The 24282-nt window shown below is 35.8% G+C and overlaps 1 protein-coding gene across 7 annotated transcripts in view; it reads left to right on the forward strand.

Moving 5' to 3' along the window:
* Nucleotides 1-24282, forward strand: part of SOX6 (SRY-box transcription factor 6) — a 662237-nt gene that overhangs the window by 562169 nt on the left and 75786 nt on the right. For 3 of the 7 annotated variants that reach the window (XM_056115917.1, XM_056115919.1, XM_056115916.1), the window contains 3 exons: nucleotides 10928-11077; nucleotides 18813-19038; nucleotides 22447-22634. In XM_056115917.1, the coding sequence (XP_055971892.1) occupies nucleotides 10928-11077; nucleotides 18813-19038; nucleotides 22447-22634 (564 nt within the window). The remainder of the gene's footprint in view (nucleotides 1-10927; nucleotides 11078-18812; nucleotides 19039-22446; nucleotides 22635-24282) is intronic. The other 4 variants (XM_056115921.1, XM_056115922.1, XM_056115920.1 and 1 more) reach the window with 3 other exon arrangements.

The following is a 24282-nucleotide window of genomic DNA, read 5'->3' on the forward strand; positions in this document are numbered from 1 at the left end:
AAGATGCTTTTTTTTAACGTTCCCTTGATGAGCTTTGTGAGTAGACAATTAAAAGGACATTACAAATGCAAGGCTATACCATTGGGAGCACATTTGGAGCACATTCAGAGTTGGATCTCTTGAAATTGCCTGCCCAGCTCTTGGAAACTCTTGGAAACAGAAAGAAAACAGTGATATTCATCCCTATAATGCTGTTTTCTACTACCCCCACTGTTATCATTCACCTATCTTGCTTCCCTAACTACCCTATTGTTTCAATGAATGAATTTAATTTCTTTAAATAAATCATTATAAATATGCATACCTTATTTAGCACTCTTTAAAGGAAAAGCAGGTAGATGGAAGAAGTCGGGAGAGATTGTGTCTTCTTGTTAAAAATATTTGGGGTTGCTTTGTTTCTTCTGAGTTATTTATACTGTGCTACTGTGTTCTATAAGTAAATGCTCTTATGGATTTATTCCAATATAACTGATGCAGTTGGAAAATGAATTTTAACAGTTTGATTGTAGCGGAAAGCTGGGTGATCTCTCAACTGACAGGTTCTGAATTGTTTTTTAAATGTTATTCATGTAAGGGTAAAGTATTTTATCTGAGCCGTCCTTTTCTTTTAGAAAAATATTATAGTTTCTTCTCTCCCCATACCCAACATATTCCCTTCACTTATTCTGTTCCATTAACACAATAAATTATGTTCAAGGAGCAAACTGCCTAGTGCTTGAACAAATAGGCAAGAAGTGCTCCAGCCAGGAAAACTCTTTCTTTTTCACAATATTTTTCTTTACTTGACATTATTGAGAAGGCTACTGGGTATTTAAAAAAATGGATTAAAAAGGTCTGAGTTTGGGGGGTAATATATAGGCAATAGCTATGCTCTTTTCTTCTGGTCATTATAGAAAGGCAAATCACAGAAGTCTCAATAGATGAAAATACTTCTGCTCTCACCTGAGACAGGTTTATGGACCTTTATGTTTGCATAAGATATAATTTAAAAGGATGAAGAGATATCTCAGAGGATTGAGCAGGATGCCTAGGTTTGATCCAGAGCACTGCATAATGCACTGAGCACCACTAGTAGATAAGTACAAGAATTGAGCAAAAAGCCCCTAAGCACCAACCGTTGGGCCCAAAACACACACAAAAAATTAATTAAAAATATTTCACACTACCTTGACATGATTATTGCAATCTAATTACTATTATTCTAAAATGTATGCATTTAAAATAAAATTATATCGGTTATTCTTGGGCTCTCAAAGTAAATTTTTCAAGTACATTTAGAATTGATTTATCCTTTAATTCTAGAGGGATGATGAAAAAAATTGTTCCTTCTTATGTGATTTAATCCAGAACTTCTGATAGAATCTACAAATTCTATTTTATATTAAATAAACAGCCTTGAAAGAACAAAACCAGAGAAATCCAACTCCATGTGAGTACTGAATAGGAAAGATACACAACCTTTAGTCGAGATTTCATTTTTCCCACTTTTTACAAGTTCACATTTTTATGCAAATAACTTTCTTTTCTAGAAGTTTGTTCATCTATTAAGCAAGCAAATTAGATTGTTGTTTTTCTTTTTCTTTCTTTCTTTTTTGGGGGGTGCTAGTTGTCTTATCTGGTGTTTCTTTGTAAGTATATTATATGGTGACCCCATAAGAACATATAAGACAGAAATAAAACAAGATAATATCCATTTCCTTTTTTAAAGGGGTCCGAGGAAAGATATACCAAGAACAGCATATGGACAGATATGGCAATGACTCCAGAAAGCAGAAATAGAAATTATCAGTATTAACAAAGCATCTTTTAAACGTTAGGCATTATGGTGGGTATCAGAAAAGCAAAACTGAATGAGACTCAGTTCTTCCTTAAGGTGCTCAAAAATATGGCAGAAGAGAAATACATGAAAATTGGATCAAGAAGATTACTTAATTGGTGGATGGTGTAGGCCCCTGCATGTTAAAGACCCTGAGTTTGAACCCCAGGGTTATGCCCCCTGAACACTGCTAAGTATAGCTCTAGGGGTCCCCACATAATCTCAGGGCAGGAACCTCATCGAATCCTCATGTCCTTGGCTCAGAGCACCAACAAACATACACAACCCAGCCAGGTATCTATGAGGAGTGGCCTCTGGACTACTGAAAAAGCTCCCCCTCCCCGCAAATAACCTAAAACAGTTCAATAGTGTATACGAAGATGGAAAGTAAATGGCAGAAAAACATGGGAGGAAATAGTTGAATTATGCTTCAAGTAGAAATAGTTTTGAGTTGAGACTCAAAAAATAACTAGCATTATAGTAAGAAAAAATGATTTAATAATAAAGGAAAAATATGGCAATGGAAAAATATGTAGGAGGGACCAGGGGATGATTTGGAAATTATTCCAATATGTGAAGAGTGGGAGTAGTAGTTCTCTTATTCCTCTTCTCACCTTCTATCCCTACAGCCAATTTTCTTTGGTGTCAAATATTTAAGGTATAGCTAAACAAGCACCTTTTATGCTGAAAACAAGAACTTCAGTTCTTTCCTTCCATAAAACCACAGCTATATTTCCTGGATCATTTTGTTGACATTGGAAGTTTATGAGAAGTCAACGTATTTGTGATCTCTTTCAAATTATTTTTAAGCTCTCTCCCCCACCCATTCATCAGTCTGTAATGACTTGTTACTGACACACTTTCTTCCCTGTGCTGAATGAGCAGTAAATCAGCCTGTTTAATTACCCCTCTCTCCGTTCCAGTTTCTCACAGCCCAACTTGTTTGGCTTTATGACACGCTTTGCTTGATAGACTGAGGAATGGTCATCAGCATTGTTTGGGGCAGGTAACAGAATCTAAGAGAACCCTGGAGAACAGCACTAGACTTGGGACTAGAGTTGGCATTAATCAAGTAAACAATGACAGTTTCTTTAAAATGCCCTATCTCCTCCAATGCATGGCATGCTTCCTCCAATCTCTTCTTTTGCTCATCTTTTCTGGACCTATGGTATTGTCTACAGTACAAGAACAGAATCTGAGTTGACCTAGCATAGTTCTTGCATTCACAGACATTCTGCACATATACATATAATGGTAAGAACCCAGATCCTTCTGGAGTGCCAATGGAATCTGTTTGCTATAGAGGAGCTAGTCCCTTTTCTTCCTTTTATCATCTACCAGTATGCAAGTTATATGTGAGGAAGAATTTTTTTTCTTCTCTGGGCCATATTCTGACAGTCTACTTTAAAACAACCTTTCTGATTATAATGACAAAATGCAAGAAAAAGTGTTCCAAAAATAATTCAAAGTGTGAAGTTATCCTTACTCTTTCATGAATGAAAGTTTTTATATCCTGAGCATACTGGTGCCATTCTAAAGCCTTTGTCAATTCCATTTTTATTGATTTCTCTTCTTTCTACCTGACTTTATATAGTTCTTTTGTTGTTGTTGTTATCAGTCTATTAAACATGTGTGACTAAAGTTTTTCAAGGGTTTTCTGTTATGGCTCAAAGATTGGTTGGAGCAGGGACTTGGTTAGATCAATGTGTATCCTTTGTTCCTTAAGGTAGCTGCTAGTACCATTAATTCTTCTTTCTCCATTGGGGATTTGTAAAGTGCCATTTTAGAACGAGTAGCTATAATAATCTGGAAATGTATTTTGCTATTTGATAACTCAAAATAGCAGCTATGTCAAAAATATCTCTTCTCCTTGGACAATGAGCTTTGATCTGGTGGCTTGGAGCAGGAAATGGTTCCATTGTGTTTTGCGGTATAGCTTATTTAAAATAATTTAATTTAAATTATAAAATCAGAATCTGCACAGGCTTAAAAGACAGAATCCAAGATGGATGTTAATTCCTATTGTAACTAAGTATTTTTAAATTTAAGTGAAATAATAAATGTAAAATACATAGCACAGTATCTTAATGTATGTTTTGATGGGGTGATGATTGGATGACTGTATGATAGCTTGTTAAAATTAACAATGAGGATAAAAGGTCTTACCTTTTTCTTTTTATGCTATTCGTTGGAACTCTTACATGATTTTAACAAAGTAAGCTGTTGTAAACTATATTTTATGTTATGAAGACATTAAGTTAGCTGTAATAACACCCATTCTAATGTGACATTTATTCAACTATATTAAAGGCAAAGCATGCTTTTTTCTTGAGAACAATAGTGTTTTCTATTTCTTTGGTCCTGGTGATAGACTGTTGTATATATAGGAAGATACTCAAGAATTCCACTGTAAGGTAATTTGATTGGTAGGATCCATGGCTTTATGTTGAACTTGGGCTTAGTTATAAAATGACCATTAAGATTCAAACTCAAAACATGTTTTTGTTTAAGGCTAGTCTCTAGATGAAGAGCTCTAAAACTCTATTAGAGGTATATATTCATAGGTTTATAAGATCTTTATATGAATTTAATCAAATTTATTTGAAATATTGGTTAATGAATTAGTGGAAGCACATCAGAAAGATTCTTAGTGGTGTGGTTTTAGTTTATTGCTCCACCTAGCTGCTTTAATTTTTGTATTTCTTATTTTTAAATACTGATTTTTAGGAAATTATTAATGTGGTCAGTGAGCCCTACAATTTCCATCATCTCCTCATGCCACTTCATGTGCACTCAGTAATCTCCCACCTTGACTTTGTATTAAGTTTACAAAAAATGACCTTTTTCTACTTAGAACCTATATAATTCCTTTTTTTGTTTAGAATATGACAGTTTTGTTAGCCTTCCTATCCAAGTTAGTCTTATTTCATAGAGAAGCTATTATCCTCCTCCAGGCTATGTCTTCTTAGTCTCTTAACAAGCTATATTTTTATTTCTCAGTACATATCCTTGCCATAAATTCATAGCTAATGCCTAAGAGTTTATTTGGTATCAGTTTATCCTTATACTTACATTTAAGAATGGGACTATTTTGTATTAATTTTTTAATATTAATTAATATTTTGAATTTTGTATTTTTAATATTCTCCTGTGTTAGCACCATGCTCAGTTTATAGAAAGCATTTAACAAAGATTTGAACAAATCATTGAACAAATTGAACAAAATCATCAATACTAGAAATGATCTTGAATGAAACTGGAGCAGAGACATTGAGAAAAGAAAATAAAGAGACAAAATGAATCACCAGGAAATTCCATCCACATTAAAACACAAAGAAAATGATAAAAAGGGAAAAAGTAGAGATATAAGATAATCATTAAATTAAAAAAGAATGACAACAATTATTATCATGTAAATAATTATCATAAATGTGCATAGTCAAAACTGATCAATTAAAAGATAGAGTCACTTGTTGGATTACAAAAATGGAACCATCTATGCTATGTATACAAGAGTCTCACATACGTTAGCTATAAATATAAACTTGGATAAAAGACTAGAACTAGGTGTTCCAGGCCAATATGCCCATATAAAGATTTGGGGGCCCTTTTTTTTATCATACTTTATAAGGACTTTCAGTCAAGAAGTTTTGAGACAAAACGTGGATATTATCTATTGATCGAGTGGTCAGTTCATCAGGAAAATACTATGGCCATCAATATATATGCACCCAACATGAGGGGCATCTGATATACAAAGCAGTTATTAGCATATTGCAATACAAACATGTGTACTGTGTCAGTAACACAATAATTGTAGAGGATGTACCATACCACTAACAAGCAATAGGGAAATCATCCAGGTGAAAAAATTAAGAAAGGGGTCAGAGAGATAATATAGCAGATAAGACATTTGCCTTGTATGCAGCCAACCTAGGTTTGATCCCCAGCACCCCAAATGGTTCCCTGAGTACTGTCGGGAGTAATTCTGTGTCGAGAGCCAGGAGTAACCTCTGAGCAATTCCTGGGCATGGCCCAAAACCCAAAAATAAAATAAAAACTTAAAATATGGCAGTAAAAATTAATTTTGATTTCAATGAAGATGTTAGAGAATTAAGGAGTTATTCTAGTCTATTGCTAATTATATATGTCATTTTAGACATGCTGTGTCTATTCTCTTGACACCAGTTTATCAGCAGAAGGTAAGACTGTAGAAGTGATGTTTAGGGCCCCTTTAGTTCTAGATACTAAAAATGGCATTGGTCAGCTTACTAAATTAAAATGCTGGCTACTTTATTAAACCTTAGCTAATAATAAAGTGGAATATTTTTAATCATTAGCAGCAACAAGAAAAGTTGTTAAAGTGCTTCTATCAAATAAATTCTGAAAAAAAATAGTTAAAACTTAACTTTAAAGAGCCATAATCTACAAAACTTTTGATAGATGAGTTTTAGGCATATGGTATTCCAACACCAACCCCACCACCATTGTCAGCTTACCTTCACTAGTGTTCCCATGCTCCCTCCTGCCCCACCTGTCACACTCCACTCCACTGCCTGAAACCCTGACAGGCACATTTCAAAGTTTGGTGACTGTAGGTTAGATCTCATACTTTTAGTGTTGTTAGGTTTGTGCTTTGGACATATATACATAGCTGTACCAGTCTCCACATCGCTGTTTATGCCCTGGGCCCCTGACTCCTGTTCTCCCATTACTTACCTTTCGCATCTCCTTCCTTCCTCCCTTCATTTCTTTCTCTGTCCTTCTCCTCCCTATACTCTGGGGTCAAGGGTGTTCTAGGCATTCCCCCTTTACTATATTACATTTATTTGTCCAATTATCCTATCACAGGTAAGTGAGATCATCCTGTATTTGTCCTCCTTCTGTCTTACAGGCAAAGCTTTAATTTTACATGTATGCACTGCATGTCTTTTATATATCTTGGATAATGTAACAAATCAATATCCCAAATGATCACTGAACATTTTTAAAGTGGAAGTGACAAAATATGTATTTGCAGATAGTCTTCATCCAAGTTTACATGTTCATGGGACTTTGACTAAGCCTTGTGAACATTACTATATTGTTCATTTTTTTTCAAATCTCGGCTGTGTTGTAAATGAATGTTCATTATTATCATCATTAAGTCTGTGAATTGTGATCTTTAACTCCTATGTGGAATGACATTTTTGTACATCATTATGTACAAGCTTAACCACTTTTATTCCTAGACCATTCGTTTTCAAAAACCTTTTCTAATTATAAAATGATTTATCTGTGTGCATATGCTGCCTGAGCACATGTGTTGATGTCATATTCATGTGGTGCCCACACATGTGTTATCTGCATCTCCCCTTTGAAGATGTGTACTTTTGTACCTTCAGACTTTGATGCGGGAATGGGTACTGTTGCTCGTTATTCACTCTGGAGAAGTCCACGTTCTCTCTTCAGTGTATTATTCTCTCTCTCCCTCTTTCTCTCTCGCTCTCTCTCTCTTTCTCTCTTTATCTCTCTCTCTCCCTCTGCCCATCCCTATCACTCCCCTTCTCAAAGCTCCTAAATAAATGTTTTTACTACAAAAAAATAGTTGTTTAGCTAATACTTTTAATTATTTCAAAAAAGGATGAAATATTTATAGATAACTTTATAAATTAAAAAAATAACTGGCAGGAGAAGAAAAAATTACCATTTTATAGTTTCTGCTTAAAGCAGTATAATTTATGTTGAAAAATATTGACAGCTTTAGTGAAGCCAGAAGTTATGGAATAGCTGATCAGTCTACTAATTGATGATTAGTCTACTTTGCAACAAATTTTGTCAATAAAACCTTTTTGGGTTTGTTTATTGGTGGGGAGATGGGGGTTTGGGGCCACACCTGGTAGTGTTCAGGGCTTACTTCTGGTTCTGTGTTCAGGGATCACTCCTGACAGGCTTGGGGGTGTCAAATATGCGGTGTCAGGGATAGAACCTGGGTCAGCTGCATTCAAAGCAAGTGCCCTAGCTGCAATACTATCTCTCTGGCCAATTTTGTAAAAGAATATAACTTAACTTGGACTTTATTTTCCTTAGAACTTTTTCAAAAAGCCCACCGCCATAAAATGTTATGTATATAATAAATATAATCATGCACTACTTTTGTCTCATTTGCATGGAATATCTCTTCTTAAAATCCATTAAATTTTGTTAATTTAAAAATATAAATGTTTACTTCTTATTAAAACTATTTTTATTTTACTACTTGATCTATTATTGACACTTTGTATTCAAAATTAAGAAGATTGACAATGTCGTCAAAAAACATGCTATTAGATTTGTTAAGACATATGTGTGTAATTAAACATAGGGTTTAAAGAAGTGACATGCACTACACAGATTTTCAAATCAAAGATCTATGTATTACATCTCCTCTAGGGCTATATGTTTCTCCAAGATAATTCTCTTAAGAGCCTAACATTTAAGACATAGCCAATAGATTTCAGCTTAAAAGATGTGTCACTATAAAATTATTTTGTAAACCTCTGCACACTTAATGGCATTAGTTTTATACTAGTGACATACAAAGTCTTCAATATTAAAAGCATAATATTAATGTCTAAAATCATATATTTTATTATAATATGAACATCTTTATTTTAATGCACATCTTTTATTTTTACATTGGACGCTATCAAACTCTATAACACTCTAAGTTTTATAAAATATTGTTTTCTTCTAATATTGCATCAATAATCACAACTCACAAGGACTTCCAAGGAATTCAGAGTGAAGAATTTCAGAGTTTATGTAGTCTTGCCTTTTTTTGTTATAACCTGCTGGAAGGAGATGTAAAGAAAATGACTGTTGAAATTTTAAAGACATCAATTAATGCTGTGTCTAAGAAACAACTGAATCATTCAGTTAACTTTTTTTTAACGTGGGGTGGGGAGTGGCGTACTGACTGTATGAGGGCTTACTCCTGGTTCTGTTATCAGAGATTACTCCTGGCAGACTCAGGGTACTGTATAGGATACCAAGGACCAAACTTGGTTCAGTGATGTACAAGACAAGTGACCTATCTGCTGTTCTATATCACTCTGTGCCCATATTATTTAATCATTTTAAAAATTTGTGTGTGTATATGTGTGTGTTTGGGGAGGGGGGAGTGGTAGGCACCCCAAGTGATGATCAGGACTTCCTCCTGGCTTTGCACTCAGAGATCACTCATAGTGGTGCTTAGGTGACCATATGTTATGCCATGAATTGAACCCAAGTGAGCTACATGTAAGTCGGATATTCTACTCTCTATACTATCTCTTTGGCCTCTAAAGGATTTTGTTGTGTTTTGTTTGGAGGACACATCTGGCAGTGCTCAGACCTTACTGCTGGCTCTGCACTTAGGGATAACTCCCAGTGGGGCTCAGAGACCCATATGGAGAGCCTTAGATCAAAACAGGGTCAACTTCATACAAGACCTACCTACTCTCTGTACTATTGCTCTACTTACTAGTCCCCTCAAAGATTTTTTAATTTAATCAGCTTTGAGAAAAAAAATAGATTTGTTTCCCATCTTTTTCACTAGTTGAAATTTCAAGGACTCTGGACTGAGTAAAATTGAAGAACCTGAGATCAGAGTAAAATTGACTTTCCTTTGATCTGGTAAATTACTGAGATAAAATGAAGACACATATGATATCTAACAACTCTGTCCTCTGTAAGACACTCTGACACTCAGTAGTAGAGTACATTGGTCTTGATATCAGCTACCATGCAACTAACCCTTTTCAACTCTCAACCGCCTCTACTCCATTTGGTATAGAACCTTTCTTCATTAGTTTAATATAAGCAGATATTTGCAAAAGATTAACTTGCCATCCTTATTTTTGCAGAAACTGGCTTAATTTTAAAGGAATGAGGTACAGCAGAGTAAAGAGGAAGCAAAAACATAGCCTCCATGTCTCCTAAGTTCTAGCAATTTGACTAACTTGTGAAATTTTTTTTGCCACTGAGTCATTGCATATACAGAATTATGAAACTTTAATTTCTTTAGAGGCTTGTTATATTAGAAAAATTGTTCCAAAGAAAGCAACAATCATGACATAAGCACATCTGGCTCTTGCAAATTATTCTTTATTAAGCCTTCATTTAATTACATGTGCTGAAAGGTCTGTTTTTGATTACTGTAATTTTTTTTATTTGTCCATCTCAATGATAGTAATGCTAGAAATTACATACAAACCACCTGTTTTTTTCCCTACTAATATGGCAAAGTTTGATCTATTTTCCCTGTAGTTGACAAACTCAGAAGCTTTCTACTTATTGCAAGAGAAATATGACTATCAAGGTAATCTTGATTGATAAGGAAAAAAGTGAGTGGAATTTTTAAGCATTAAATAGTTGAAGACTGTGGAATAGAAGTTCTGGTTAACCATAGCAGGTTATCTATCACATTAATTTTTTTTGCCAATTTCATCCAAATTAAATAAGTTGAGAGTTAAGGATTTATCATCTTGTTCTAGGGAAAAGAAACTTGATTTTGTTTTACCACAAATCTGACAAGTTCTCTTGGGAGTTCTGTTATATACGACCTAAAAATAAGACCATGAGAAAAGAGTGACTGCCAGTGGGCCTTAGGGATCTTTCTGGCAATGCACTTATCATCCAGAGGGATCAGCATCCCCTGAGAAGCTGGGTCAATATTGAACAAAAATGATGTTCTTCAAGCAGTTCCTAGGAAAGTTCACATTAGTCTCTTAGTCCATGGATATTTAAATGCCATGTATTGACATACGTACATTAAATAATTCTTAATGAAAATTTTAGACACTCTTGAAAAGTCATAACTATCTTATCAACAAATATCTTTTTGTACTCCATTCTGGAATCTTCCATTTCTCTGATTGGGGTCATAAAGTTATTGCTGGAAAGATCAGAAACAGACTGATGACTACTATACCAACTCTTGCTTTCATATTATTTGGTTGTTTTTCATAGTTTCTCTTTTTAAAAAAAAATAGTGAAAGAGAAATTACAAGGCTTTCAGAGAAATAGTTATCTAACAATACAGTGAGATTTTTTTAAAACTCCACTTCAGCTGCTTTCAAAGAGCTAATGTTTGTCTTCTCTGTTTTGCAGCAGCTCTATGCCGCTCAGCTGGCCAGCATGCAGGTGTCACCTGGAGCAAAGATGCCATCAACTCCACAGCCACCAAACACAGCAGGGGCAGTCTCACCTACTGGGATAAAAAATGAAAAGAGGGGGACCAGCCCTGTAACTCAAGTTAAGGTACTTGCTTTGCAGGATTGTGGATTCAATTTGGAAAATAGCTTCATAAGAAAGATAGTGAGCAGGGCTGTGTTGGGAATAAACAGTCGGAAGCATGGCAACATAAAGGAACCCCCAAATGCTCTTCATTGTGGTAAATTTCATGATTGAGCATGGAGAAACAGGTGTTTCCTTTTTGATAACAATAGTACCATATTGTGAGATCTTTACCTAAATCTGCAAACTCACTTTTCAAGAGTTTTCCCCCTTTGGATTCTAGTTTTATTTTTTAATGTTCATTGGCATGAATGGCCATGGTTTTATTACCAATCTTTGTCATAGATTTGTGACACTTCTCCCCATGTTCCTTAAGCAGGTGAGGAGTCAACATAGTAGCAGAAGAAGGTCTCAAAATTTTAGTTTTAAAAAAAGGGGGACAAAAAATAACCTAACACAGGACTGCCTGTGTTTGTTGATAAAAGTCTCATCTTCAAAAACCATTACACATGTGAACTCTGAGGAACAAGTAGTATCATTATGACACAAATGTTTTGTGTCATACATTTGTAATAGATAAACAAGTATGCCTAAATTTTGACTACAATATTAAGAAAAATCCTCACTGATTTTCAATGTCTTAAAAGTGGGCTGGGGATAAAGTGATAGAGCAGTGTTTGCCTTGCATGCAACCCACCCAGGTTTGATCCCTGGCACCCCAATATGGTCCTCCAAACCTTCCAGGAGTGATCCCTTAGTATAAATTGTGGTCCCTTAATCCCCAGGACTAAGCCTTGAGCACTGCTGGGTGTGCCCCCAAAACAAAAGCTGAAAAGATAATAAATAATAAGTGGTCAGCCAGGAGGTACTTATCAATAAAGGAAAATAAATGAATGAAGCACCCAACGCTGTGCTATGTCTGATGACTATGGATGGCATTGGTTATTTTTTATAATTGTCTTTCCCAAAATTGGCTTATCTATTTAGAGGGATGTGCCTTTAGCAGGACATATATTTGTAATGTGCCCCTCGTATTGAGTTTCAACAAACTGAAATCTTCACATCAGAAACATCTAAGGCCATGAAAAAAGAATTGAATATTACAATATTAATGAAATTGTTTTATTTTATTAAATGTTCAGATGGGAATTGTGTCAATTCAAATAAACCTTTAAAAAATATTGATTCCAGGGTCAGATCAATAATAGTACAGTGGGTTGGGTGCTTGTCTCACATATAACCAACCTGCATTTGATTCCAGGAACCTTATAAGGTCCCCTTAGACTACCAGAAGTGATTCCAGATCCTTAAACTCAGAGCCAGGAATAGTCTCTGAGCACTTCTGAATGAGACCCATATATATATATGTGTATATATATATATATATACACACACACATACATATATGTACATATACATATATCTCAAACACCAATGGAAAAAACATACATTATTAAAAGAGTAAAAAAGAAATTAAGGCCACCCATACTTTCATATGGTCTAAAGAAATAAATTTATGCTTTCTTGTTGAGATATGACAATATTGAGATCAAAATATTCAGTTTACATTTAATAGGATAAAACTGCTATGGAAACATTGCCCATTTTATGTTTTATTTTCTGTTTATAAATATATCTCAATGTGACAGTTCAAACCAATGTACTTTCCTTGATTATAGTAGTTAGAAGATGAGCATCTGAAACATTAGTGACTTGAACTATTGAATATTAGGTATTTTAACATGAAGGAGTTATTTTAAAGTGAGTTGGCCAAATGGAACTGCGCCAAACCAAGCCTTTAGTAGATGAGTAAAATGTTCCCTGGTTAAATTCAAGTTTATATCTGCTTTTACCATTCCAACTTTGTGGGCCAACTGAATTTTATTACTCACTTGACCACATGTAAATTCTTAAGGAGTTGTCTATATAATTTGACTCCACTATATTTTATGTTAATGACAAAGGAACATTTTTATACTTATTAGATTGTTTATTGCATGGTCGGTAAATATATATGTGTATATATATAGCAATATATAAAGCAAATGTTTTAAATTTTAAAAACTACCTGTTATTGTTGAATTTCTGAGAATGATCTAATAATTTTCCAATTGACAAAATTATGGTCATGAAAGTATCTCATGTTTCTATAGAGTCTTTGCTTTCCCTCTGCATTTAATATTACATAAGATGTAGTTTACTAAAGGCAATTAGATATAGATAGATAGATAGATAGATAGATAGATAGATAGATAGATAGATAGTCGTGGTACTTCTCTCCCCACCTAAATTTATATCAACTATATTTTTCAAGATAGGAGGCCAGAATGTGCTGGTTTATGTGTCAGTTTTACCAACTGTGTTCTCTTGGTCAAGTTACTTAACTAATTTAGCCTCTGTGTTCTGTGCTAAATAAGAGCTACTCTTATTATGATTCTAAAATGAGAAAATGTATCCCCTAATATATAGAAATTCATAAATTTTAGCATAGTGATAAAGTTGGTGATGATTATGCTTTAATGGCAATAAAGAAAGATGATGGTCATTATAATAGTAGTTTTGTTTAAAATGTCTAGTTGAATACTGACCAAGATCCTAAGAAAATACCAGAGAATTTTTATTTTCTACAGTGATAGAGGAATAAGAATCACATCCTCCCATCTTAAACAAGTAAAATGAAGGGAGAGAGGGGAAAACATCTGTTTTCAGACAATTTATGTAGGGACACAGGAAAGTGATCTATGAGACAAAAGAAAAAAGTGAGACAAATACTCCAGTTGTTCTAGCTTACTGTCTAAAGGCAGTTTCCAGGCAATAGTTTCGGGAGGATACCCACATGGAACATGGAAGAATTTGTCTTCTTGATTTCAATGGCAGAGCTTGAAATTTAGGGATGCTGAGCCAGCATTTGTGAGGTAGAGTCCTAAAGAACAGAATGTGCATGTACGTGAAATTTCCCTCTGTTTAGTGGAGTACTGATCAACATCTAAATGTGAGAGAACTGCAGGAAGCAGAGAATAAAAAAACCAGAATGGGAACAACAGCAAGGTTCACAAAGTACTAAGAACACTTTGTATTCCCATTGTAAAGATCTGCTACTGGAGGCATCAAGTAGATTTTTCAGAAGATTATTATCTCAGTGGTGAGATAATATTGTTTCTTAATGACTAAATTTCTGACCTGACTTAGGAAAAGTTAAAGTAAGCATAGAGAGGAGCAAATTATTCTGCATCTCAGGACAATGTCCACACACATATAAAGGAAAACACTAATTCCCATACCAAAACAATGTAAAAATTGCAATAGATATATAGCATCCCCTCAGTAATGACAATATTTACATGGAGGCAAGAAACCATTAAGGACAAAAACCAATGGGAATGAACTCCAAAATGACAGGATAGAATTACTAGATATAATAATAAAAACAGCTATTAGGAGACTTTTGAATCTAGGAAAGTGAGACTAGGCAAAACCATTTCCTAAATACATAAACAAAATCTTTGTTTAGGCCAGAGTAAGCTATGAGGATCAACAACAGCAAGTATTAAGGTACATGCTATAGTATAAAGGAATGAACTGGAAATTGGTGAGTATTTCCCATTCCCACTGGCACTGTTGGTAGGAGAAATCAGTAACTAGAACAACAAATCTAACATAAAAATACAAAGAAAGACTAGTCAATTCTATTTAATATTTGCAACTGAACCCCAAATAAAGCAGAAACAGAAAATATAACTGAAGGAGCAATGGTTTAAAATTTCCCCAAATTTGAAGAAAACTGTAAACTCAGATAAGTATGAAGTTCAATAAACCCTTCACAAGTAAACATGGGGAAAATAAAAACTACCCAATAAACATTATTTAAATATTAGTAAAGAGACTGCTGAGTTCAGAGCAAAGGAAATTAAAACTGTAATTAAACATACTTGGTAATATGTTTAATATAGAAATTCCAATGAACAGAACTGCTTCTTTAAAATATGTTGTATGTCTAGATAGAGTTAAAAGTAACCCAAAACACAGAGCTTCCAGATTACCTGATTCCTACCAAAAGGAAAAGCAAATCTAGGGCATCATTCACTTGGTCACTTGATCACTTGACATCCCGTTACTCATCGATTTGTTTGAGCGGGCACCAGTAATGTCTCCATTCGTCTCTGTCATGTGCTAGTGTAGCCCAATGGTGTCTGCTCATTCTAGGGACACGAAGAGCCTCAAATCGATCGTTCAGGGTCTTGACAAAGAAGTCTGACCATCTTGTAGGTGGGGACCATGCGATCTTTTGACATCCTGTGGAATGCAGTCAGTAATGGCTCTAGTCTAGCAGTCCTCTCCAAATCTCATTACATGTCCAGCCCATCTGATTTTTGATGCCTTGGCAAATGAGACAGCGTCCCTGATTCTTGATTGTCGATGGTGGTTGGAACTCTGGATTCTTTCTCTCACTTGAGTGAAGCATGCTACTCCACACATAGCTCTTTTGATTCCTCTTTAGGAGACCCAAATAGTGTTCTCATCCTGTTTTCGTAGGGCCCAGGTCTCTGAGGCATATCTTAATGCAGGAAGAACAGTGGAATCAAAGAGATGTGCCCAGAGCCAGAGGTTCTTCATCCTCTTAGCTATTTCAATGCTCTTGAAGGTGTTCCAAGCCACTCTCTTCCTCCTGCACAACTCAGGTGCCAGGTCATTCATCCTGTTGACTTCTTGACCTCGGTACACATAACTGTTGAATTTGAGATTTTCATTCCATTGAGAGCGAATGGAATGTCAGGAATGAGACTGTTCCTCATAAACATTGTCTTCATGAGATTCAGCTGTAGTCCAATCTTTCCACACTCATGGTCAAAATTGGCCAGCAATTGTGCCGGTTGGCTAATGTTTGGTATTATTAGAACTATGTCATCAGCGAAGCAGAGGTGGTGTAGTTGCCAACCGTCTATCCTCACTCCCATTCCTTCCCATTCCAGTCATCATATGATGTTCTCGAGGGTGGCACTGAAGAGTTTCTGTGAAATGGTATCACCGTGCCGAACCCCTCTCTTGACATCGATGATTACTTCCTTGTAGAATGATGAGATCCCGGTAGTGAATCTGTAATACAGCTCACGAAGGATCCTGATATTGAGTTTGAACTCCCTGTTTGGCTAGGACTTCAAAGACCACTTCAGTCTCAACAGAATCAAAGGCCTTCTTTAAATCAATGAATGTTAGACAGAGCAGCATCTTGAACTCTTGAGAAACCTCAATGAGTTTGGTTATTGTGTGGATATGGTCGATCGTGCTGAATCCTTTGCTGAACCCGGCTTGCTCACATGGTTGTCCTTCATCTAGTGTGCTGCCAATCCTATTCAGGATGACTCGAGTGAAGAGCTTGTAGACAACAGACAACAGGCAGATCGGCAATAGTTGCCAATGTCGTGGATGTCTCTCTTCTTGTACAGTAGTACAGTCCTGCTGGTTTTCCATTGGGACGGAAACTTGCATTCAGACAGGTAGCGTGTGAAGAGCCAAGCCAGTGTATTGATGAGTACTGATGGCAGGTTCTTCAGGTCTGACCTTGTCTGGGCCAGGTGCTGTTCGCTTCTTTACCGGTGAAATGGCGTGTCAGATTTTGGAAGGGAGAACATTGGGAACGACATATCCATCCTGCGGAATTTGGTATGTGGGCAGGTGGGCGTGGCTATCGAAGAGATCCGAGTAGAAGCCATGGATAAACTTCTCCATTGCCCTTCTAGAAGATGTGATAGATCCACCGGGACGTTGAAGGACAGTCATCTTGGTCTTGTAGTTGGCAAAGGACAGGCGGGCGTTGCGAATGCTTTTCTCGGCTTCTGCCGCATCTGCCAGCACTGCTGCTCTTCTCTCTTTGAGGTCTTCCTTTATCGCTTCTCTGCACTGCTTTGCGAGCTCAGACATTCACTTGCAGTTGCCTAAGGCTTGCGCCAAGCCATGCTGGCAAATGAGCTTAAGAGTTTTCAAAGACAGGCGTCTTTTTGTGGCTATCTCTTTCTCGGTGTTCCTTGCATCATTAAGCTATCAAATTTGGGTTTTTTTTTACTCCAAAGTAAACCATCTGGATTGATAGCACAGCAGTTAGGGCATTTGCCTTGCATGCGGCCGACCTGGGTTCGATTCCTCCGTCTATCTTGGAGAGCCCAGCAAGCTACTGAGAGTATTCCACCCGCAGGGCAAAGCCTGACAAGCTACCCGTGACATATTCAATATGCCAAAAGCAGTAACAACAAATCTCACAATGGAGCCATTACTGGTGCCCACTCAAGCAAATCGGTGAACAAGGGGAGGACAGTGCTATAGTGCTACTTAAAAAAGAACCTGAAATTTGAAATCCTATGAACTGTAATTCAAATTTTGTTCTCTTGTGTTTGGCTTTGGACAAGTAATTTTTTATAACTCTTTGGGTCCTCCTTTGTAAATTCAGATTAATATTGCCCAACGTGAAGTCATTAATGGTCAAATGGTGAAATGAGCTAATTAGGTGAAAATATCTGGCACAGTATTTCGAATGTAATTCCTCCTCTATGCACATTACTTTTTATTTTCTCTTTCTAATCTTTCTTTGTCAGTATTATTTTCCGACATTCTCTTTTGTCTCTTCATAAACAATGATCTAGAAGGCATTAGAAAGAATAAAACTCTCTTTTGTCTCAGATGAAATGGAACCCCAGACAGATCACATGATTGCTATTGGGGATGTTTTGTTTCCAAGCTTTCCTACATGCTTAAAAGAAAGGACATTAAATGCAATTTCACTGTTTGCTTTCTCGGAAACAAGTAGTAGTTAATATTTTTTGACAGTTTTATCTTAAACTACAATAATGGACATTTTAAAATGAGACATTTAAATGAATATGCTCATATTGCAATGAAGTTTCTACAGTGATAGAAGTCTTATGAGTATTTTAAGGCAAGGTAAGTGAGACAGAATAGAGGCAGGGAATTCTAAGCTCTCAGCTAAACTGCAGGTTAAGCTGGTTATTTGAATTCTCTGTTCATGAGAGAAGAATAAGGATCTTAAAAATAGAAATTCTGTAAATATAGGTAGTCCAGAACATAAAGAGACATCACTTTTGAACATTAAAATAAATTGCATATACTATGGTTAGTGATGTAAAATTACAATGTGTGTTTTCTCTTTGTAAAAAATTAATTTAAAACATGAATAGAGACCAGAATATAGACCATGAGAAGTGCCCACACCCAGAAAGCCACATAGAAGCCTGCCTGTGGCATGTGGCTCCAAGACAGTGGTCCAGGAGATCAGAGAAGGCTTTCCCTGTTTCCATTTTTAAAATACTTGCAATTGTTTGATTTAAAATACGTATTAAAAAATTAGCGCTAGGGCCTATTTATAGTTTCAGGAACTTTTCAGAGAGAATAACACAAAAGCACTACAGAGCTGCTGAAATTTTAAATAATTCTTTGTAAATGCCCTAGGTTAATTTAGATCCCTGAAAACACATTAGGAAATTAAGCTGTAATGTGAGCTAATTCAGATTTTAATTTGGCAAAAAGAATGATCCAACTACACAGTTAATGTAAATAGAAGCATAACACAGAGAAATTAATGAGGTTTCCTTCCGACGAATCTTCAAGGAGGTAGATAATTAGCTTCTTTTGTTATTATTGTAGGAGAATGTGGCATTGTCTCTGAGGTGTAAAATAACTGTGGCTTACTAAGTGATAATGTGCTTCATTTGTCTTTTTAAAAATAATTATTTATGTTAAACTCTTGTAGGATGAAGCAGCAGCACAGCCGCTGAATCTCTCCTCCCGACCCAAGACAGCTGAGCCTGTTAAGTCCCCGACATCTCCCACCCAGAGCCTCTTCCCAGCTAGCAAAACCAGCCCTGTCAACCTGCCCAACAAAAGCAGCATCCCCAGCCCCATTGGAGGAAGTCTGGGAAGAGGATCCTCTTTAGGTAAATGGAAAGGTCATCACCTGGAAGAGACATATGAATTAGGTAAAAGAAAGCAAATCTGTTTAGTGATGACTGATTGTTTCCAAAGCATTTCCTCATCAAAAAATAAAACAAAACAAAATTAACCAAAACCCCTAAAAGTTGAAAAGCAAAGGAAGAAAGAAAGAAAGAAAGAAAGAAAGAAAGAAAGAAAGATGTAAAGCATTTCCTAGGTGATTAGAACTTATAGAAAAGAACATAATATAAAGTCTAGGATGAGTCTTTTATGTAATGATGGGTTATCAGTTATCAGCAGATCATATTTGCTGATCTCTTCAGCTAATAAGAGACTTAGGAATTTCTCTGTTTGATTAACACTTTGCCACTGAAGTAACTCTAGGCAAAAAAAAAGAGTGTCCATGAGACCTCCAAGGATCCCAGGACCCAGCCTTAAGGCTGCTTGCCCAAATTTCAAAATTTCTTTCAACTTTACATATTTTCTTTTTTAAAATGCATTTGAATTTTGTGTCTTACCTAATGTATATTAGTTTTATATGAACTCAAATATGAATTATATGTATCAAAACATAATATGAAATAAAATCAATAATCTAGTAAAATAGCTATTACTTATTAAATATTAAAAAACTATTACTTCTAAAGTAAGTAATAGTACTAATCTTGCTCCTTATTCTATCTGGCACATTGCTTTCCTTAAAGCTTTTCATGCCCTACAGTGAGAAGTATGGAGGGAGAACTATGGTTTTTGCAGCAGACAGACTTAGATAGAAAATCTTCACTAGATATTACTAGATATGTGGCCTGGTCTTTAAGGCTTTTGAAGTCAATTTTTCATACTTTGTAAGGGGAACATAAATTACCCAGCTGTAGTGAGGATGTAAGAAAATACATTTAATGTACTTAACGGCATTGGGAACCTAAAATGAACAGAATTTTAAAATACTAGATTGTGTAAACCAACTACATACACCAATATGTAGATGAACCAATAAAAATGTGAAAGCCCTTATGTTAATACTTCCAGAGAAGTATTAACATTATTAAATAGTTAACGTTGTTATTATTATGCCTTAATAATAACATTATTATTATGCCTTAATCTTTGTCCCTTAATCTGCAAGTTAAGACACATATTCAGAGATTAGAATTCACGACTAGCATTTCTTTACCACATTGTCTTCTTTGCATCATTGAGACCCAGAGTCTAAAATGCAGATTATAAGAGAAGTGCAAGTGTAGGCATTTTTGGTTTAAAACATGTATTTGCTTATGTCTGACCTTATTTTATTTTTAAAATATTCTGATGTTTGATAGTATATTGGTACATTCATTGCAGTAACGTAAAATTGTATTCACAAAGGTAAATTGACTTGCCCACAGTGACATTGCTGTTAATTAGGACCAATATCATAATCTACATCCTCTTCCATAGAACTTAGTTTTCTTTGGAATTCCAAATTCATAGTTGGAATATTTGCTAGGCAGGGCCAAGGGTGTATGAATCTTCTGACTGTGAGATGTAAATCTTCTGCCTTGAAATTTGAGACATGAGAACTGATAGAGCAGCCTCTTATCCTTTTAAGTCAGGATGCCTTTTTCAGGGTCCTAGGCATTTTCAACCCAAGTCTATGAGATCCTGTTGGAAGAGAATTAAATATTATCCAGGGTGTGAATATTACTGACAGCAGTGAAAAATATGGCATGAGAAAAAAATAAAAGAGCTCACACCAATATGTTGATTATAATAGAGTTGGCCTTGAAATCATCCTTCTCATATTCACTTCTTAATTTTGTTTGGAAAGCACTCATTTGTTATACTGACCATTTTCAGGGACAATGATGACTGTGTCACAGACTTTTGGGGAGTTTTTTCTTTCTCCGAGTATATATCTTAGATCATGAGAAAGAAATGGTCTGAAATCATAGCACTTGACTATTGGATATAAATAAATAGCAGTGTTTTGTTTATTTTTTAAAATAAGAAAAACCCCAGAGAAAATTACATAGATCATCTGTATCTTCAGGAATGACTGACTTTCATTTTTTTCCTTGTGACATTGGTAGTAGTTTCTAAATCCAAAAGTTTGTGCATTATATTGCACCCATTGAGACTCGCAGGATGAGCTTTATCTGCAGTGTGGTTTCCTCTTTTCTGTCTGCATTTGTGAGATGTGGTATATCCACACTCACGCATCCACATGCATGCACAGACGCACACCACAGGCTATGAAATGCCCAAAGCAGGCAACAAACAAGTGGAACATGTTAATCTTGACCACAGCAGCTGAAATCTATCAGTCAGCAAGCAATTGCCTTCTTTTTGTCTAAAATTGGAAAACTATCTCAAGTATTAATTTAACCTACAGAAAAGTTCAAGATATGGATAGGAAGATTAGTCATTTTCACTTTCAATTTTTCCCTCTGTATTGCAGAGAATGTAGGATTTATTCTCGCTTTATTTGAAGCTTGGTACTTATGTGCAAACCATTCCCACATATCTAGTCTCTCGCTATCACAAAGCTGGAAGCAGTGGGTGTTCCCATTGGGGGTAGGGAATGGGTTGTCATTCTCTTGGTAAATAACTGAGGCAGCATGATGACTCGATTGCCTCATTAACCAGCCAGTGATTGTGGAATGAAGAGTGTGGCATATTCCTTCCCGCCCCCTCTCTCCTGCAGTGGACATATGAACACACAGCTACAGTTGTCACTACAGGACACATGGAGCCTGTTTTCATTTTATTTTCTGCTTTCCTGAATTTACCCAGCAGATACACAGAATAGCCTAAACAGGAAATCTCTGTACTTCACCTTACCTCCCCTCACTAATAGTTAGAACTGAAACAAATACAAGTACAGCAAAAACAAATACAAAACAATGCAAGTACAAATACAAATACAACAATTCTAGAGTTAGAATCAAGAAACCTTTACATGTGAGGTATTGGGTTGACAGAACCCCCAATATTTTCACAATTTGTAAAAACTAAATTAAAAGGCAAAAACAAACAACCTTCCCTTCCTCCTCACCTCACCAATAGTTTGTTGGTTGCCCTGGTTTAATGTGTTGTATGTTTTCTGCTTTAGTGATCTTTTTCTTCCTCTTGGTGGTGTAGGGTGAGGGGGTGACTAGAAGAAAAAAATATTTCTATTTAAAAAGAATGGTTTCAAACCACAGCTGGAAGTGCTCAGGGGATAGTCCTGATTCTGAGTTTAGGAGTGACCATCGGCATTGCTCAGGGGACCATCTCTGGTGCCAGAGATTTGCACCAGGGTCAGCAGATGCAAGGCAAATGCTTTAACCCCTGTACTGTCTTTCTAGCCCTGTATTTCAGTTTTCTCACTAATAAAATTGCTCCTTTCTTGTTTGGGGAAGGCAACATCTAAGGGTGGCTGTGTGTATTATGAGTCTAATATCCCAAGCCTCTAACTGTGCATCCTGTATATACAGATATCCTGTCCAGTCTCAACTCCCCTGCGTTGTTTGGGGATCAAGATACAGTGATGAAAGCCATTCAGGAGGCTCGGAAGATGCGAGAACAGATCCAGAGGGAGCAACAACAGCAACAGCCACATGGTGTTGATGGCAAACTGTCCTCCATGAATAATATGGGACTGAATAACTGCAGGAATGAAAAGGTAAAACTTTCTTCCCTCTTTCACTGGTTCTGCTAGACTCATGGACCCGTGCTCATCTAATTCTTCCCAAGATCTCAAGCATCAATTGAGTCACACATTTGGGCTTCTAGCTTAGCTTCACCCTTCACTACAGTTCCAGCATAACTACTGATTAACAAGTGCCCCTTTCCCACTCTGTGTGGCTCCTCCCAGTAACCAACAGTCACCCAATCTGCTTGCTTATTATTGTTTTTCTGTCCCATTTCAAAAAGTTTAATATTTTAGAACAAAGATGTATGTTGCAATTAGAATAAGAATAGACTAGGAAGATATTTTAAAAATGAGAAAGACCTATTTATGACAAAGGCTAATGTTTTCTTATGATTCATTGTTTTCTTTCAGCCAGGGCAAAGTATAAGGCAAGTTACAAAATTTATTTATTTATTTATTTATCTAGTTATTTATTTATTTTTGATTCAGTACACTATTTCTTTTTTCTTTTATTTATTTTCCTGGCCCTCTAGCTATATCCTTGTAATTTCTATTTCCTTTTACATTTTTTATCTCAGGGTATACTCTGTGTGTCCCTATGTCTCAGATCTCATTCTTTTAAGGTCATCACTCATTGGATATAAGATCCATTCTAATCCAGTATGACTGCTCTTAATGTGCTTACCTTATTTCCAAGTAAAATCCTATTCATAGATGCCTACATTGAGGATTTGAACCTCTCTTTTGGGAGGACACCATTTAATCTATTACAATGAGATGCAGATCCATTGCCCACTTTGGATCCACCTTTTCTCCTTGATCTTTAAAGTCTTAAGTCATATCAGGAGACAGAGGGAATCAGGGGTAAGAGAGGGTTTGAAATGATACAACTCTATTGGAACGCTATATATATATATATATATATATATATATATATATATATGATCCAAGTTCTCACATAGTCACATAGATCATGGAGCTCAGCTCTGCAAATATTGATTTATCAAAGCTTAATAATTTGATTTTTCTCTAAACTTTCAATGCAATGATTACAGATCTTAATGATAGATTTTAAGAAATTTAAATTATGGTACCTTCCACCAAGAGTATACTGGTGAAGCTTCAAAGAATAGGTAGGAGAGAGATTAGCTTTCTCTGGAAATGGTGGATCTTTTGGTGCTCATTAAATTATCAAGTTTCACATATTTGGCACATGTCATACACAGACCAGTCCCTGAATCTATCAATCAGCTAAATGTCCCACGCTTCAATAAATATGTAGTCATTTGCATTAAAGGGATAAGGCAGAGCTCTGCCCCAATCTTTAAAAACTAATTGATATTGTTATATGAATAAATAAAATGAGGCTTTTGGTCTCATCAAATAAAGCTATTCCCCATTCTGATATTAGAGGTAACAGAGTCTATTTTTGAACTAAGACACTTGTAATTGATTCACTGAGAACAGAAAGGAATACTATCATGTATCTCAGAGTGAAAACTATAAGAACCTTTTTGGGGAACAAAGTAGTAAGTAAACATTTTGGCATTCGAATGCTGAATCAGAGATTGGATATATACATGAGGATTATACCACTTCGTTTGTGGGGATAACGGTGATAAAGACATTCAATACTGATACAAAGTTCAGTGAAAAATAGAACCGTGTTAAGCAGCCA

This window comes from Sorex fumeus, unplaced genomic scaffold (assembly GCF_029834395.1).
Source record: "Sorex fumeus unplaced genomic scaffold, SorFum_2.1 ptg000030l, whole genome shotgun sequence".
In the NCBI taxonomy this organism is placed as follows: domain Eukaryota; kingdom Metazoa; phylum Chordata; class Mammalia; order Eulipotyphla; family Soricidae; genus Sorex; species Sorex fumeus.